The following is an 18,334-nucleotide window of genomic DNA, read 5'->3' as shown; positions in this document are numbered from 1 at the left end:
AATCCACCACACAATAAATATAATTTTCCAAAAAAAAAAAAAAAAAATCTTCACTGAAATAACCCGACCCTTCTCCACATTGGCCATATCATTTCGATCAAAGTCTTTTACTTTACTCTCATGTCACATTTGATATATAAATATATATATATATATATATATATATATGAATATATTACCCCTTCCAGATTGTTATATACATGAAATATATTATATCTTTATCATACAGCTTAAATATTATGCAACACCTGCTGCAGGGGGTCTTGTGTCCTGCAATGATATCACAGTTTCAAAGGCACCAACCAATGCCTTGACCTTACTGTTCCTGGTCTGTGCAAGCTTGCTTGCTGTCTCTTCAATGACATTATTAAGCAGATTTAGGGTTTCTTTCTTTCCTCTCGAATCCTGATGTCTAAGAACAACTCTCTCAGATTTGAGTCTACTAGAAATGAATTTTCCCTCGATAGTTTCCTTCCTCCTAAAGATTTTCTTTCTCTTAAATTCCTTCTCATCTTCCTTCACTTCAATACCATTTTGGTTGGCCTCTTTACCCTTCATGTTTCTCTTTCTTAAATCAACTTTAGGACTTTGAATCTCACCAAGTAAACGTACACGCCGAAATTTAAGCCTCCTTGGCGTACTGGTTTCAGTTTGAAGTTCAAGCATCCTCCCCTTCCTAAACTTCAGCTTTCTAGATTGACCATCTCCAGAATCACTTAGAGCCATCCTTCGGGTCTTAAGCTTGAGTTCCACCTTTGAATTCTCACTTTTTTTCACATCATTTCCTGAAGTAGAGCCACGATGCTCAACATGGACGCGTTCAGATGGGTACCTAGATGAAAATGGTGATGAAGGAGCTGATCGGGTCTCCGTCATATGAGCCATACCAAATCTCTTATGTCTTATACCTTTGAATTCCTTGGATACCGATGGAGACGTTGATAAACTTTTACTTATACCTTTGAATTCCTTGGATACCGATGGAGACGTTGATAAACTTTTACTTATACCTTTGAATTCCTTGGATACCGATGGAGACGTTGATAAACTTCTACTTATACCTTTGAATTCCTTGGATACCGATGGAGACGTTGATAAACTTTTACTTATACCTTTGAATGCCTTGGATACCGATGGAGACGTTGATAAACTTCTACTTATACCTTTGAATTCCTTGGATACCGATGGAGACGTTGATAAACTTCTACTTATACCTTTGAATTCCTTGGATACCGATGGAGACGTTGATAAACTTTTAGGAGTAGTTCTATTTCTAGCACGCCTCACGTTCTTTTTCACTGAAAATGGTGGCACTATGGGGGCTCCATCAGACTCTTGTTGATGCTTCAAGCTGTTGAATGTTGCAAATGAAGATTGTGGCCGAGACACAGCAGTTTGAACACTATTTAGAGTCAATTCCTCTGTTTCATTCTTGGTAGATAAAATTTTAGGACTAGTTCTATTTCTAACACGCCTCACGTTCTTTTTCACTGACCATGGTGACACTATGGGAGCTCCATCAGACTCTAGTTGATGCTTCAACCTGTTGTCTGTAGCAAATGAAGATTGTGGTCGAGACTTAGCGTTTTGAACACTATTTTGAGCCAATTCCTCTGTTTCATTCTTGGTTGATAAAATTTTAGGACTTGTTCTACTTCTAGCACGCCTCGCGTTCTTTTTCACTGACAATGGTGACACTATGGGGGCCCCATCAGACTCTTGTTCATGCTTCAAGCTGTTGTCTGTTGCAGATGAATATTGTAGTCGAGACTCGGCGGTTTGAACACTATTTTGAGTCCATTCCTCTGTTTCATTCTTGTTAGATAAAATTTTAGGACTAGTTCTATTTCTAGCACGCCTAACGTTCTTTTTCACTGACAATGGTGGCACCATGGGGGATCCATCAGACTCTTGTTCATGCTTCAAGCTGTTGTCTGTTGCAGATGAAGACTGTGGTCGAGACTCAGCGGTTTGAATACATTTTTTAGTCAATTCCTCTGTTTCATTCTTGGTAGATAAAATTTTAGGACTAGTTCTATTTCTAGCATGCCTCATGTTCTTTTTCACTGACAATGGTGGCAATACGGAGGATCCATCAGACTCTTGTTCATGCTTCAAGCTGTTGTCTGTTGCACATGAAGATTGTGATCGAGACTCAGCGATTTGAACACCATTCTGAGCCAATCCCTCTGTTTCATTCTTGGTGGATGGTTCAATCATGTATAAAGTTTTCTCCTCTACATCCTCATTGTTAAATGGATCAGGTTTATATTTTCTGGGATGCTTTGGTCTCTTCAGACCACACCTCCCAATGATTTTCTTATCTGCAATTGTAACACGCTTGACACGATTTCTTGGAACACGAAAAAGTACTCGTGGCACCAAGTCCTTCATATCCTCCTCTGCGGAGATATTTCTCTCTTGGCATCTACTTGTGCTATTTGTACAACTGCTTGAACTTCCATCTCCATCTTGTTTCTTATCCTTTCGAAGTTCTTTGTTTCTTTTGGTTCGTGAACTAACTTGTCTTGCAAAAGAAGACGCCTTCGATCGGGACAAATTAAGTTTTGTCCGACGGTAATGCACCGATGCAGCCTGCACTTCCTTGATAGAAGGTAAAGGCCTTTTTGGAGAGGGAGTAACAATCTCAGGGAAAGAAATTATATCTTCCTTCACGTCAGTAATATTGATGGCATTGTAATCTGGGGAGGACTTTGGACTGATTGTATTCTGTTTCGCCAACAAAACCATAATCCTCCTCAAATCCCGGCCACCACCTCCCATTGATTTAGCTTTTCTCAAGATTGAACCTGCAGGCTTCCCTTCAAGATCCTGTTTAGCACCATATTTGCAAAAATCATGGCATGAGCCTGTGTGCGGTAGGAGATAGCGAGAGAGAATTTTTGGTTTCATCTTTGGGGTATTAATGTGCACAATAACTTCTACATTGCAACTTTCAGGCTCATTAAACTCCGTAGTGGCTGGGAAATCAATGATATCAATGCCTTTCTCGGTGATATCTTCAGGCTCACTGGTCTCTGCAACTGCAATGACAGGGATATCAATGCTTTCCTCCGTGATATCTTCAGGCTTACTGGTCTCTGCAACTTCAATGACAGGGATATCAAAGCTCTCGTCTTGTCTAGCTTCATCCCCGCTTACCTCCTCCATAGCAAGAGGTATATCATTGTTCTGCTCCGCCATTAAATGAAAAAATTATTGAGCAGAACCCTGCAGCAGATGAGATTTACTCAGACAAAGGGCATATGATAAACAAACAAACAATCACAACCATGATCATAACGTAACATAACATAACATAATTCTTATATGATTTCACTTTTAAATTGGCATATTCATGAGAATATAAAACTTGCTTCTTAACCCACAAAAGGGAGCTCTTAGCTCAACGATTTCTCCATCTACCAAGAAAGCTAGAATATCCAATGAAATCAATGGCATTTTGCCAATACGGACACATTCAGGGAAGAAAAAAAGAACACCATAACCTGAAAAAACCTCATCATAAAACCGAACAGAACAGAACAGAGAAGTGCCCATTTGTAATTCGATATTATGTCCATTCGTACGATCATAACACAGAAAACCCAATAAACTTGCCTAGAAAACTTTCATTTATTCGATCACAATCCAGCATTATGCCCAACAACTAATCGAAGTCATTCGCGAAAATGAGGCGAAACGCAATTCACATAATGCAAAAGCGAAAGCAAAAGAATCAGAAAAAGAGAGGTTACTTAATTGCGCGCGAACGAGAAGAAAAAAGCAAAAAAAAAAATCGTACTTACCTTTTTGGCGCAGATAGGTGAGGGAGAAGATTTGGGGTTGTGATGGAGGGAGCTGAATCATATAAGAGGCCGCGTTTGTTGCAGCAAAACAATCTCCCGCTTCCATTTTAGAGCATATGTTACAACCAATCGGGCATGGCGGGCATTGGTAAGCGAGAACCCCATTCAAATCAAACCACCATCTTCTTTTCAACTTCATTTTTGGTTTTACACAACTCCCCAATCATTTCCGCCAACACTTCCTTCGCAGAATGGCTTAATTAGTTGGTTAATGCCCGGGATTATTACTTTTGGTGGGAAAATGGGGATTAAATAAATCATACTAATAATATATCTTACATTAGTGTTGATATACCAATCAAATATTTTGATATATATTTGTGAAATATGAAAAAGTATTATAGTTGCCCATTACAAATTTTCTATAAAATATTTTAGCTTTGATGTCACAAGGACCGTTTGCTATTATTTAATTGGGCAGTTAAATAATTAATGAATGAGTTAAAGTAGTTGGATAGATGTTGGCTTTATTAGGTACAAATATTCCAGCATATGCAATGATTGTTGTTAGTATTAGTTTGAATCACAAGCAATATAGATAGCTCAACTGATCCGATGATATGATGCAATCCATAAAAAAGTTCAAATCAACCGTTACCACATATTGTCCTAGCTTCTCCTCAAAGTTTTTTAAAACGCGTATGATAAAGAGAGGTTTCCACACCCTTACAAGAAATGTTTTGCTCTCCTCTCCAACCGACGTGGTGTCTCACAATCCACTCCTTTGAGAGGCCAATGTTCTCGCTGGTACACCGACCAGTGTCTGTAAGCAAAACGCTATAAATGGCTTCCTCCCGACCTGATGTAAAAGCTTGGTTGAGTAAAATCCCACACGGCAGAGCACAGAAAACTTGGGTGTAAACTGAAACTCATAAACCAAACCAGCATGAGATAACTTCATTTACCGAAACTACCTGTCTGCATATACAATGGCGGTTTCCTTCTTTCCAGTATAACTTTGTATTAAATGGCACAAACAATTGACTCAAAATGGAGAGCTGAATAGAACTTAGCAAAATTTACAGATCAAATATGATAGTCCAACTATACTTGTCCTAAAATAGTCTTTCTGGTACAAGCTGGATATCTCCGTCCCCTCCGCCGCCGTGTAATATTACCCCAAACTACAACCTTTCTTTCTTTATTCTCTACTTCATTGTCACTGCTTACTTGATCCATGATCGACCCTAGCACAGCCTCTGTAACTTTTGAAGATGAATCACACAACCGTCTCTTCCCTCTAGTCCATGTCGTTCCGACTCTACTTGGAGTTTTCGCTGCACCGTTTATCGAGTGAGAACTTGTGACTTCCATCAGGCCTCCAATTGTCTGAATATCTTCTGTAACCTCGTACCTCGACAAAGTTGTAAGACTTGGAAGAATTTCTGTCTGAAAGTTCTTGCGCTGACCCCGCCTCGCACGGCCCTTCCCCAGTTGACATGAAGGTGAAGAAACATTTTTTGTTGCCTCCTCTTGGTGGTTACTTCTTGTCAAGGAACACTCTTCCTCTACTGTTTCTTTCAACTTCAATGTCATGACCTCAAAGTCATCCATGCAATTTGACAAAAGCTCCTCTGAGTCACTGCCATCCTTACATTTCATGGCTACTTCAGCCTTCTCTGGCTCAGCTCCCATTGAAGAAACTATTTCGGCTAACCAGCATAAGGATTCCCATGAAACTTGAACGGACTGACAGCCGGTGATTTTTCGACAATTTTGAGCCACAGATGATGAAATAGAAACCAGAGCTTCTGCTGCAATCGCGTTGAGATCCTCCAACGGTTCGCCATCGTCTTCAACTGACTTTAGAAAATGTGATCCAACTTGGTTCTCACCAAACTCTCCTGTAGTTGAAGAATGTTTTCCCTTTCCTGGACTTACAGGTACCTCCAGTTTCATTTCAGTTGAGCAACAAGGCGCGGCCAAAAATTCTTCATTTATGCAGACGTTGAGATCAATTCGACCTTCGATCCAATTTGCAGAAGCCTTGCGGCATGATTCTTCTTTCACGATCTCGGACTTGGAGCCATTACAGAAGCTTCCTTCAAGGGGGTTCACACTACTAGACCCAGTGCGAGATCTCGAGTTCTTAACACTACAGAGATCATCTTCAGCAAGCATTGCATTTCCTATGGGACCTTGTACAGATTTTGTCATAGATGCAGTGGATGATGACAGACTAGAATTTGTAATATCTTTGTCCGGTTGATATCTTTTGCTTCTGTCATAAAAGCTAATCGATTCAGAATAGCCATTGTTAGAGGGTCCATTTCTCCTTCCATGGACATCTGGCTCTGAGAAAACAAGAAATTTTGAATTGGCTTTGCCATTGAGATCATGGAAAAGGATCTCCCTATGGCCAGTAGCATCCTCTAAACCAACGGATCTACAGCCGGGTTCTTCCTCGATGTTAGGAGGATCATTTAAATCGACCGAGATCTTTGTTTTCTCGAACAATGAATCAGCGGTTGAAGAATCCCTATGTAATGAAGCATTCAAATCATGCTTGGAAAGAAGAGGTTTATCACTAATATGAACAACATCAGGCATTCTCTTGAGATGAAAGCTTGACATTTCAGGCACTTTTGTCAATTCATCTCTTCTGTTCAATTGTTTTCTGTCAGTTGGAAGTTCAAGATCAAACATCCCATTTCCCAAAATTTTGCTCTTAGATTCCGAAAAATAAGGAGTCTTCGAAAAGATTCCGTTCGAAGGGGTGTCAGAACCTGTTTGAATGTTCTTCCCAAAACTTGAATGTAGTGAGCTCTTTTGTTCCCCATAAATAAATAATTGACTGTATGCAGGGAAGTTGTGTGCATCCTGAGCACACAATGCATCGACCCGAGACTTATAAAAATCAGACCGAGTTGTCGTGATGCATACATCATGCTTATTTGATTCCCTCTTCATCTCAGCTATGAACTCACTCTGTCTTTTGTAAAGGCGATGAAGTTCGTAAATCTGGACAGTTTATTAATTTCAGATGAGTTTAATAGTACATAACTATGGCAAATATGTGGTAGGATTGGCTAATAGTACTAATAGTACATAACTCCATAATGATTCTAAGCCAAAAGATAAATTGCAGACCGAGGATATACCTGATCCCGAAACGTCGCTTCTTGCATAAGCATTATCTGCTTTAACGCATCTCGACCACATTCAAAATACAGACCAGCTGACAGTGGTGACAAGAAAGCTTTGGAGCTATGTCCACCGTTCAGCATTTTATCCTCACTGGTTTGAGGCCATATACAGCCACCAACAACTCCTTTTAGATCCCCACTGAAATAAAAGTTTGGATAGTTGCCAGAACCCTGCATATTTACTCCAATACCAAGAAGTTCCATAAATAATACAAATGCTTCACTGGATATTCTGAGAGATTAGGACCTGAGTTAAAAAGGGCAGCAATGAATGGTTGATATCTAATAGACACAAGAACAGAATCACCTAGGTTTCTAACATAATATGTAACCACCCTAGCTTAGTGCTAGCAGATATTGTCCTCTTTGAGCTTCTCCTCTCAAGGTTTTAAAACGCGTCTGCTAGGGAGAGGTTTCCACACCCTTATAAGGAATGCTTCGTTCCTCTCTCCAACCAATATGGGATCTCACAATCCATCCCCCTTGAGGGTCCAGCATCCTCACTGGCACACCACCCGGTGTTTAGCTCTGATACCATTTGTAACAACCCTATCTCAATGCTAGCAGATATTGTCCTCTTTGGGCTTCCCCTCAAGATTTTAAAACACGTTAGGCTAGAAAAAGATTTCCACTCCCTTATCAGGAATGTTTCGTTACCCTCTCCAACCAATATGGGATCTCACATAATACCAACCGGTCCACGATTCAAGAAGTTTTGATCAACTCCAGCTAAAACTTTTAAAGTTACAACCATTTGTAATTTCAAATTCCAATATTATACTTTGGCATGTATAGTTAATGATAACATAGTTTAAGACAGAATAAGTTGAGGAGAATCATATATAAGAGTTAAGAGACTATTACCTCAGGCAGAGTTCCTTGCCAAAAGCACATCCAAATGGAGACAAAATCTCACATTGAAATGACACCGTTCACACCATTTAGTACCACGAAACTCAGCTTGACCATACAAACTTCAAGAGCCTGAATACAAAAAGACAAAGGCCAGATGAAAACTCAGTAGAACAAGTTGAATATATGAAGTTACTAAGATATTGCATAAGAAAAGGGAAGAAAGGTCAACCAAGTCCAGCAGAAACAAAACAACAAACAAAATCTCGCACAAACAATGCATTAATTCATTCATAGTTCTAAATTCACTCTCTCAGAGCTCAATCGACAGAACCCACCAAACAAATTCAATAAACTACAGAAACGAACCAAATCTGAATAACAAAGTTGTACGAAATTGAATCACCTGGTTTAGAGAATGGAAGGTGAAGTAAAAGAAGAAACAGAGAGGAGGCATGGAGGAGAAATCAGGGGGAAGTGGAGGACATTGGGTGAGGAATTACATGGAAAAGGAAATCGGACGCGGAAAGCGGATAAAGTAGGAAATTCGGATCTGGTAAAGAAGGCTGATGGGCCATTTTTTCAAGGAAGATTTAGAGATAGAGAGAGAGAGAGAGTAAAGGAAATGAAATGAGACGAACAAAGCTTCCATTACAAGGGACACCATGGCTGTCTGTTACCACTTATCTTGTCTCTATCTTTCCTCCTCTCTAATTTCTGGATTTTTTATTACTCCAAAAAAGATTCTGCGATGCTTCACCTTGCCCATAAACTAAACCCCTTCCTTATCTTTTCTTTAATTGTCTTTTTATCATAATTTATCCCATTAATTATATATTATATATATCTTTAAATATTTATACTACAATTATTTACATTTTCGTAATTATTAAAATTTAATTGGTTAAAAAAATACATTATTAAGAATCAAATGAATTACTTTAATTTTTAATTTAAAAATGATTATAATAAAGTGATTAAAGCCCTCAAACTCAAAATATTAATTTGGTTGCCTTGGTTGAATTATGAAATAAAGTATTTACGTAAAGGTCAAATTTTAAAAAAAATATATAATAATGTAAATTAAAGCCCAAAAAGGTTGGGCCTAGTTGGTTGCCTTGGGCTTAGGCTTTAGTGTCCACTTTTTTTTATTATTATTATTATTTTTCAAGACTTAATTTCAATTTTGAAAACATTTCAAAACAATAAAAAAAAAAAAAAATTAATGAGAAAATTGGTTCCTATTGTAAATATTTTTTTACCGCGTATAGTAAAAGCAACCCCATAATTCACCTTCACCCTCCTCTTCAGTAATCATTGTTGGGCTTACTGTTGTGGACCATGCTCCTCTAGAAGGCCCATAAACGATTTCAGTAGTTGGGACGACTGCCAACTGAGAACATTTTATTTATTATGAATTTTTTTTTTTCTATTTTTAACAAAAATATATTGTAGATTTATAAATTAATAATTTATTATTGAAAGGATAATTACAAATATAATTAAAATTTGAATTTATTAGGCAACAAATTCATATTTAAAAAATTTCAAAGCTTATTATTTGACTCAAACTCGAATAATAAATCTAGGGTTGGTGCCCCTTGTGGTTCTGGTTATAACAACCATAATATATATATATTAAATTAAACTATATTTATTTTTTTTATTTATTATTTTTCAAATAACAAAAAATAAAATATAAGGTATTCATCTCTCAAAGATTTCATTTATTAGATTAAACTAAATTTGTTGACCACCATTTTCATATTAGGAAGGTTGAAATTTCAAATAAAGAAAATAATATATTTAGAGAATACATTTAAAGTAATTAATTATATAGTTTCTTATTTATTATAAAAACAAAACTAATTTAAAATTCTGATATTTCAAAATTATTTTTTGAAAATTTTCATTATTGGGTTGTTTTATTATTTAATCTAAAAATAGCATTAAAAAACAACTTAATTAATTAAGTGTATATAGTTTATTATAAAATTATAAGAAGGATATGGAATTAAAAGCGAGGCCCAAATTGAGGAATAAATCAATAATTAAGATGATTGCAGAAAGACAAAGGCATGCATGCGATAGGGGTCTCCTTTTAAGGTGGGTCCCAATAAAGTCAATGACGTGGGCCCACCTCAGCAGTGAAGAAAGGAAAATGTCATGGTGGCAAAGCTGGCAAAGCTGGCAAAGCTTTAACCAAACAAAGGCTGATCTCAAAAGGTACCAAACAGAAACAATTAAAGTAAAGTGATTATAATTATTTTTTCTTTTCATCATTTTCTTTTTCTCCTACTTTTGCCTTTTTTTTTTTTTCTTAAAAAAAAATCCTAATATATATATATATATATATATATATATATATATATTTTAATAATAATCAAGATGTGAATTTTAAAATATATTTTTATAGTCGTTGAAGTTTTCTATTTAGAAAGGTACAGATCGATTTTAAAGACCTTTCAAATTATCTCGAGTAGCGTATATGTTTCAACAAATTTGACCTATTGGTTAAACTCTGAAAGACCTCTATTGATAACATTGTTTGTCTATAGAGTTATGACATGATAACACCAACTCCAACTCCAACGTATGTATCAGCTACAACATCAATGTTGAACTTACAACCAATTGAGATCAAAAGCTTCGGAAACATTAGTCACTGCGAAAACGTAACCGACACCTCATTTAGAACACCTCCATAATTATTTGAGTATGTCTTCTACTCATCATCTATCTCTGCAACATATTCTATAGCCAAATAGACGGTAGCCACACGGTCCATGGACGAAGTCTATCGCTCCTAAAAAATGTTATTGTTTCTCTACTTCAAAATTGATCGGAGGCCAAAAAAAAAAAAAAAAAAAAAAAATCAATGTAATTTTTTCATCGGTGTTGAACTAAAATAAATAAATAAATAAATAAATAAATTCGGTCAACTAGTCCCCAAACTAAAACCCACTCCCACGCTGGGTGCGGTCAACCACGCGCTTTGTTACCGGGGTAAATAAAGTGGGGCCGGTTCCCATTTGCCGGTCACGCACGCGACGACTCGAGAGAAATGCGAGCCCAATTAAAAAAAAGAAAAAAGAAAAGAAATGCAATAAGGGAACAAAACCAGAGAATAAGCACATACTGCCCGAAACTCTGCCCATTTTCCGTCGTTTCACATCGATCTTGGTTTGGTTCAGACTTCACAGAAAAAACCAAATTACTTTTTTTCTTCTTTTATTTTATTTATTGATTTTACTTAGATTTAAATATCACTAACTTATTTAAATCTTTTAGATTAAATGATCATTCTGCTTAATGATACTTTCAAATTTTAAAATTCAAATACTATTTTTAATTCTACGCTTTTCGTATTTGTTTATCTTAGGGTGAATTAAGTTCAAAGTAATCGAGTGTTGGGAAGAAAGTTACGATTGGAGGAGAAGAAGAAATAGATGGAAGGTATTGGGTTTGTTCACCCAAATTTCATTGTTTACTGCTGCTGTTGGTGCAGTGGGTATTTCACTTTCCGTTGATCTCGCTGTGCTCGATTGTGGAGCCGCGCTTTAATGCCTTCTACTATCCACCATCTTCCGCAATCGCCGCATTATGGATCGAAAACAGTGACTGAGAGACAGCGAAACGAACTGTTTTCCCACAGCCGAAGTAACCAAAGCCAAATTTCACATTCCGACTTCGTAACGTGGTATAAAACTCCACCCCCTTCTTGTTTTTGCTCTTCCCTCTTCACTGCACTCCCATTTTTCCTTCTCCTTTCATTTGGGTTTCAAACAAATCAACATTCCCGCTAACCCATTTGATTTCCGACTTTCTCCATTTCAGGGTCCACTTAAACTGCTTCTTAAAATCTGAATTTCTCATTAATGGTCGTGAAGTTGCAGTGATCCGCCATGGGGTGTGTGAACTCGAAGCAGGCGGTGTCCGTGACGCCTGCATTCGATCACTCCGGCGCATTTCGGGACAATGAATCAACGGCGGTGGGGAGCTCGGGTCGTAGCCGATGTGGGTTGGGGGAGATTGAGAGGAGTTCGAAGCCGAAGGCCAAGAGGAAGTCGAAGGGGTCCAGTGAGTTCTATGGGGTTGGGAGTGAGCTGGGTGAATCGGGGAGGGCGAGTTCAAATGGCGCAGGGAATCAGACTTTGAGCTTCAGATTGGGGAATTTGAACAAGTATATTGAAAGTGAGCAAGTGGCGGCAGGGTGGCCGGCCTGGCTCAGCGCTGTCGCCGGTGAGGCCATTCAAGGTTGGATTCCTCTCCGGTCCGATGCTTATGAGAAGCTGGAAAAGGTTCTTAGTTATTTTTCTTTTACCCTTCAATCTCTGTTTTTTTGCTTTGTTAATCATATCCAATCCTAGTTTTATATACATCTAATCATCCCTTTCCATTGTTGACTTGAGTTTATAGTCGATTAGGATAATTAGACTTCCTTTTAGGGGAAGGGGACATGTCATTAGTTCTTTGCTTTGTCCAATCAATTCAACATGCCAGTGTGGGAGCATCATGGAGTTGCATGCATTTGATGATCCCTTTTCCCTCCATGTTTGTATATTTAAGAAACAAAGAATCCTCCATGGAAAGATTTTTGGTCTTTTAATCAGAGAATTCTGCTTTATAAAAAGCATTTTGGCATCTTTTCTTCTTTTCTGCAACTGCTTGAATTTCATTGGAACTTTATGGTTGACATTTCTAATGCTCATATGGTGGTAGTTGAAGTTGTTGTGTGTATAGAAAGTTGATTTTGGTCTGGATGGACATGGACGAAATTCTTTCTGCTTGTGGATGTTGAATTTTTATAGATTGGACAAGGTACGTATAGCAGTGTATTTCGAGCACGCGAACTCGAAACAGGAAGGATTGTTGCTTTAAAGAAGGTTCGGTTCGACAATTTTGAGCCTGAAAGTGTTAGATTTATGGCACGAGAGATCATGATTCTCCGCAGGCTTGATCACCCTAATATCATCAAATTGGAGGGCTTAATTACGTCTCGTTTATCATGTAACATTTACCTCGTGTTTGAGTACATGGACCATGACATTACTGGGCTCTTGTCCTCCCCTGATATCACTTTTAGTGAATCACAGGTATGCTTGGTTTAAGTTTCTGTTATAGTTATAAAGTTGGGGAGCATTCTTTTGCAGAATATGAAGTGGAAATGAAACTTTCTTTTTCTTATGAACAATGATTACAGTATTGAATCCTTGGCTCTTTACCTTTTCTGTAGATTAAATGCTACATGAAACAATTGATATCCGGGCTTGAGCATTGTCACTCACGCGGTGTAATGCATCGGGATATTAAAGGATCTAATCTTCTAGTCGATAACGAAGGGGTATTGAAGGTAGCTGATTTTGGATTGGCGAACTTCTATAATTCCGGGCACCAGCAACCTCTAACGAGTCGTGTTGTCACTCTGTGGTATCGTCCTCCTGAACTTCTACTGGGTTCAACAGACTATAATGCATCTGTGGATCTTTGGAGTGTTGGCTGTGTTTTCGCAGAACTCCTTGTTGGGAAACCTATTCTTCAGGGAAGAACAGAGGTAATGTTTTTCTTTATTAAACTTCTTAATAACATATTCTGCTTATCTTTGGAACATTGTTACTTGAAAGAAGAAATTTATCAAATGTGAGATCCCACGTTGGTTGGAGAGGAGAACAACACATTCCTTATAAGGGTGTGGAAACCTCTCTTTAGGGGACGCGTTTTAAAACTTTGAGGAGAAACCCAGAAGACAATATCTGTTATCGGTGGGTTTGGGCTATTACAAATGGTATCTAAGCCAGACACCGGATGGTGTGCCAATGAGGACGCTGGGCTCTCAAGAGGGGTGAATTGTGAGATCCCACATCGGTTGGAGAGAGGAACGAAACATTCCTTATAAGGGTGTGGAAACCTCTCCTTAGGGGACACGTTTTAAAACCTTGAGGAGAAGCCCATAAGGAAAAGTCCAAAGAAGACAATATCTATTAGTGGTGTGTTTGAGTTGTTACGTGAAACATAGCAGAGCTTGGAAGAAATTTGAACTCTTCAATGATTCAACGTTTTACATTAGTGTTTTAATATGAATGATGATGTTAGCGGACTGATATGTCTTCCTTAATGCGTCATACAGTTCTTACCAAATATGATATATTTTTTCAAAGGTGATATTGACTTTACGTTTGCAACTAATAGGTCGAACAGCTACACAAGATCTTCAAGCTTTGCGGCTCTCCTCCTGATGAGTACTGGAAAAGGTCTAAACTTCCTCATGCCACTTTGTTCAAGCCACAACATCCATATAATAATTGCCTACGCCAGACATTCAAAGATTATCCTTCGACGACTGTGAACTTGCTAGAAACGCTTCTTTCCGTGGAACCATACAAGCGTGGAGTTGCCTCCTCTGCTCTCACATCTGCGGTAATAATGCTGATTACCTTATGGATACTAGGACCAAGTAATCAGTTTGTTTACTGAATTTTCTCATACTATATCCTTATGGCTCCTTTCAGTATTTCAGTACAAAACCGTATGCATGTGATCCATCAAGCTTGCCAATATATCCACCTAGCAAAGAGATTGATGCAAAACAAAGAGAGGAGACTAAAAGGTCGGTTTCTCATTTCTTTCTATCATAAAAGAATCTGAATCTCAAAAGAGGATACAAAAAGATGAGACTAAATAGTTGTCTCTAGATAGGAGGTTACAACCCAAGCCCACCACTAACAGATATTGTCCTCTTCGGATTTTTCCATCTGGGCTTCCCCTCAAGGTTTTAAAACACGTCTTTTAGAGTTACACAGCAGAACCGGTACTCATCCAGATACTGTTCTCTTTGGGCTTTCCTTTCCGGGCTTCCCCTCAAGGATTTTGTGCTTTCCCTTATGGGCTTCCCCATTACGCGTTTGGGAAGCCCAGAAGGGAAAGCCCGAAGAGGACAATATCTACTAGCAGTGGGTTTGGGCTGTTACAAATGGTATCAGAGCCAGACATCAGGAGGTGTGCCAGCGAGAATGCTGGCCCTCAAGGGGGGTGGATTGTGAGATCCCACATCGGTTGGAGAGGAGAACAAAATATTCTTTATAAGTGTGTGGAAACCTCTCTATAACAGACATGTTTTAAAATCGTGTGGTTAACGACGATAGGCCAAAATGGACAATATCGGCTAGCGGTGGGCTTGGACTGTTACAATCTATGAGCAATGTGATATAGTTTGAAAAGTTGAAAAAGTTGGGTCCAAATCCAGTTTCTTCTTCTGCTTACTACTGTTATTTGTGTTGGTTCTTCATGATCTAAAATCAATAGCATTTTAAACTTTCAGGAAAAAACATAGTGGAAGAGCCCGTGGACTAGATAACAGAAGGTTAATGCGAAATCATCATGGAACCAATAAATTGGCACCAGCTGAGGTATTTCTTCTTCTTCTTCTTCTTTTTCTTTTTAGAAACAAACCTATGAAAAGCATGCAAAGGAGGCAGACACGGGCTTTACAATTTTACTATTCTTAGTGTCGATCACATTGCAAGGGAGGTTCTCATTCGTCTGCTTAAAATGTTGTACAGGACTCATCAGTCACAGCTCGAGCTCTGCATACAATTAGTATTAATGCACAAGATCTAAAAGAAGAAAAGGTTACCAAAGCTGGCCAGGCGCAAAAGCTGTCAATTGATAAACTGGAAGAGACTATACATGAAACGAATGCATCTCAAGGAGACATTCCCTTCTCTGGCCCTCTACAAGTTTCGACATCGAGTGGCTTTGCGTGGGCAAGACGACGAAGAGACGATGCCTCTATTCGGTGTTATTCCAGATCAATTTCACGAGGAGAACTAATTAATGGGCTGGACCATTCTGCTACATCAAGAAGCAATTTGGAGTCTAAGTTTCATGAGAAGGTAGACATGTTATCCATGAGCCGCTCAAGTTCCAAGGGTCCTGAATCAAGTGAGAGATCCAAGGTTGTGATAAGGAATCAGTGGGGCAAGTTTGAGCGTCCTGATTCCTTTGATACTTCGGATGAGTACCACTCCCAGGACTTTGCAGTGGCACTTTCTTTGCGAGATGAACTGGGAGCTAAGAGGAATAATCTGGTGAGTTTAAGATCATTAACGCCAGCCCTTTGATGTGTGCCATTGTTTCACCACTTAAACCTCCTTGATTTGATCTTGTGACAGAGTTATCAGGACCAAGTGGACAAAGTTGAATATTCTGGGCCCTTGTTATCTCAATCTAGCAGAGTGGATGAACTGCTAGACAGACACGAGAGGCATATCCGACAGACAGTTCGAAGATCATGGTTTCAACGAGGTATTGTAACGCATGCTCTGATGGTACAGATGTTTCTTTCCTTTTGAAATTTGCACCTCAATGGCAGCATCTTTCTTCTGATATGTTTACCACATGGTTTTAAAGACAAGGTAGAACTTCCCTGTCAGACAACTAGAAGCTCACAGCAGCTTTGTTGCGAGCTCGTTTGTCTTCCTGTCTGCATTCCCTATGTTCTTCATGTTAGGATCATCTGTGCTCACCCTTTCTCTTTTGGGCTTGTAATTTGTAGGTAAAAATTGATTGCCAACCAGTTGGAAAATTTTGAGAACTGGGCATTCACCCAATAAACTATTGATTGCTGAAGATTTCACAGCAATAAGTTCATAACCAAGGAAGTTAGGACATCGCTGTTCAACACAAACAACAGATATACACACGTCGGAATGTCTTCAAGAAAGCCGAAACGTTTGGATGATCAAACTTGTCGATTTCCTTCCAAACTGCCATTTTTTTTTTTTTTTTTTTTTTTATTCTTTCCTCCAATGTTGTAATGTATAGACTAGTACTGATATATGATGAGAAAGTATTATTATAAATGTTCCTGATTCCTAAACTTGGCTGTGTACTTGAAAACATTCAATTCCTCACTTGACTAATTGCTTCCATGAAATGAAAAGAAAAGTGTGAGATCCCACGTAGTTTGGAGAGGAGAACAAGCATCCCTTATAAGGGTGTAAAAACTTCTTCCTAGTAGAAGGGAAGCCCTTGAAGAGAAAATCCAAAGAGAATAATATTTGCTAACGGTGAACTTAGGGTGTTATAAATGGTATAGAGCTAGACATTGGATAGTATGCTAGTGAGGACGTTGGACTCCCAAGGGAGGTGGATTGTGAGATTCCACATCGGTTGGAGAGGAGAACGAAACATTTCTTATAAGGATGTGGAAATCTCTCCTTAGTAGACACGGGGAAGGACTTGAAGAGAAAGTCCATAGAGGACAATAACTACTAGCTCTGTCCGACAATTTTGTTAACAAATCACTGTCTTCATAGAACCATTCAAATAGATAAGGAGTTAAGACACCTAATATACACACAGAAAAGAAGTCGAACAAAAATCAGATCGTAAATCAAATCATAATCGTGTTGTCTTTATTGGAAGTCAAGGACAGAAGGGAGATGACATTCAGAATGTACAAAGTCGAACCATTTGGGTGAAGATTGGGGCATGAAATTGCGGGCTCCATAATTGAATTGATAATGTAGAAAAGATGTTAAAAGGCCAAGCAAAGCTTAAGCCACACATGATTTGCCTCTTCCTTTGTACTCATCTCCTTTGGTAACTAGCATACATCCTTATTACAAGCTACAATTCCTTTCTCAATGACGTGAATCCATGATAGCTTACCAAATTTGACTAGAACCAATGTAACGGCTCAAATTTAGATACGGTTCTTTTTTAATTTACTTTTTCGACATTTTTCTCAAAGTTTTAAAAACTCGTATGTTAGGGAGAAATTTTAACACTCTTATAAAAAATGCTTGAAATCTCGCAACAAAGAAAGAAGAAGAAAGAAAGAAATGCGAAAGCATGCTGAGCCCAAAAGTGAGAAAGCCTGATTCAATACTCAAAGCACAAAATTACTTTTATTGTTTGTCCATTTCTTTTTGGCACCAATCATGTTCATCCATGGAGGTGGGTCTGCTTCAAAAACTTATATACATCTTATCGTGTGAATTAAGAATATAATTGTTCGTCTCTACGTAAATAATTGTGGAGGTAAAAATCGAATCATCAATCTTTATTCACTAAACTATACGTTAATCTCAAAGTTTAGGGACTAAATTTATAATTTTAAGAATCTACCTTTCAACTATTTCTTTAAATTTGTTAATTAAAATCTTATTTTTTATTTTAAAATAATATTTTTTATATTCAATTTAATAATAATATAATGGTTAAAAAATACGACTGAAATTGAATTTATCATAAAAATGTAAATGAGGTCTTTATATTAATTATGAAAAGAAAAATGATTTTGGAATTATTCCAAACTTATCCACTAATCTTATGATGTATGATTCACGTGCACTACACGTGAGGTAGAAATCGGTCTTTAAAAGTTTCCAAGTCATATTAATATTTTACTAATACTTTATAATAAAGATTACATTAGAATATGATTTTTATTTATTCAGCCCC

At 37.9% G+C, this 18,334-nt stretch overlaps 3 protein-coding genes across 8 annotated transcripts; 1 reads left to right on the top strand and 2 right to left on the bottom strand.

Annotated features, from left to right (window-relative positions):
• Window positions 1-49: 49 nt before the first annotated feature.
• LOC147786342 (uncharacterized) lies at window positions 50-4,138 on the bottom strand. Its single transcript, XM_087120520.1, has 2 exons — window positions 3,810-4,138; window positions 50-3,231 (listed from the first exon to the last, which is right to left on the bottom strand). The coding sequence occupies exon 2, from the start codon at window positions 3,202-3,204 to the stop codon at window positions 238-240; it is 2,967 nt and encodes a 988-aa protein (XP_086976646.1). The 5' UTR covers window positions 3,205-3,231; window positions 3,810-4,138; the 3' UTR covers window positions 50-237.
• Window positions 4,139-4,741: 603 nt separating this feature from the next.
• LOC111783256 (uncharacterized) lies at window positions 4,742-8,634 on the bottom strand. Of its 4 annotated transcripts, none has more exons than XM_023664172.2 (4): window positions 8,274-8,634; window positions 7,880-7,999; window positions 6,971-7,186; window positions 4,742-6,830 (listed from the first exon to the last, which is right to left on the bottom strand). In XM_023664172.2, exons 2-4 carry the CDS (start codon window positions 7,907-7,909, stop codon window positions 4,914-4,916), a joined length of 2,163 nt encoding a protein of 720 aa, XP_023519940.2. In that variant the 5' UTR covers window positions 7,910-7,999; window positions 8,274-8,634; the 3' UTR covers window positions 4,742-4,913. The 4 variants fall into 4 exon arrangements, with proteins under 4 accessions (XP_023519940.2, XP_023519938.2, XP_023519939.2 ...); XM_023664170.2 differs by having other exon boundaries at window positions 6,971-7,262; window positions 8,274-8,633; XM_023664171.2 differs by lacking the exon at window positions 8,274-8,634 and having other exon boundaries at window positions 6,971-7,247.
• A 2,483-nt stretch (window positions 8,635-11,117) lies between these two features.
• LOC111783243 (protein IMPAIRED IN BABA-INDUCED STERILITY 1) lies at window positions 11,118-16,745 on the top strand. Of its 3 annotated transcripts, none has more exons than XM_023664153.2 (10): window positions 11,118-11,567; window positions 11,758-12,168; window positions 12,679-12,963; window positions 13,104-13,421; window positions 14,057-14,284; window positions 14,377-14,474; window positions 15,186-15,273; window positions 15,427-15,954; window positions 16,039-16,171; window positions 16,422-16,745. In XM_023664153.2, the coding sequence occupies exons 2-10, from the start codon at window positions 11,773-11,775 to the stop codon at window positions 16,430-16,432; spliced, it is 2,085 nt and encodes a 694-aa protein (XP_023519921.2). In that variant the 5' UTR covers window positions 11,118-11,567; window positions 11,758-11,772; the 3' UTR covers window positions 16,433-16,745. The 3 variants fall into 3 exon arrangements, with proteins under 3 accessions (XP_023519921.2, XP_023519922.2, XP_023519920.2); XM_023664154.2 differs by having other exon boundaries at window positions 11,119-11,567; window positions 11,764-12,168; XM_023664152.2 differs by having other exon boundaries at window positions 11,120-11,567; window positions 11,705-12,168.
• Window positions 16,746-18,334: the final 1,589 nt, after the last annotated feature.

This window comes from Cucurbita pepo, chromosome 20, assembly GCF_057944985.1.
Source record: "Cucurbita pepo subsp. pepo isolate OVF chromosome 20, ASM5794498v1, whole genome shotgun sequence".
Lineage (NCBI taxonomy): Eukaryota > Viridiplantae > Streptophyta > Magnoliopsida > Cucurbitales > Cucurbitaceae > Cucurbita > Cucurbita pepo.
This window is presented reverse-complemented; position numbering and strand designations above follow the sequence as displayed.

Excerpts from the sequence above, each read along its gene's own strand:
- LOC111783256 (XM_023664170.2), bottom strand. The coding sequence starts at position 7,219 with ATGGAACTTCTTGGTATTGGAGTAAATATGCAGGGTTCTGGCAACTAT. Across the intron at positions 6,831-6,970 it reads AAGCGACGTTTCGGGATCAG|ATTTACGAACTTCATCGCCT; the intron begins GTATATCCTCGG and ends TAAACTGTCCAG.
- LOC147786342 (XM_087120520.1), bottom strand. The coding sequence starts at position 3,204 with ATGGCGGAGCAGAACAATGATATACCTCTTGCTATGGAGGAGGTAAGC.
- LOC111783243 (XM_023664153.2), top strand. The coding sequence starts at position 11,773 with ATGGGGTGTGTGAACTCGAAGCAGGCGGTGTCCGTGACGCCTGCATTC. Across the intron at positions 15,274-15,426 it reads ATAAATTGGCACCAGCTGAG|GACTCATCAGTCACAGCTCG; the intron begins GTATTTCTTCTT and ends AATGTTGTACAG. Across the intron at positions 15,955-16,038 it reads GAGCTAAGAGGAATAATCTG|AGTTATCAGGACCAAGTGGA; the intron begins GTGAGTTTAAGA and ends ATCTTGTGACAG.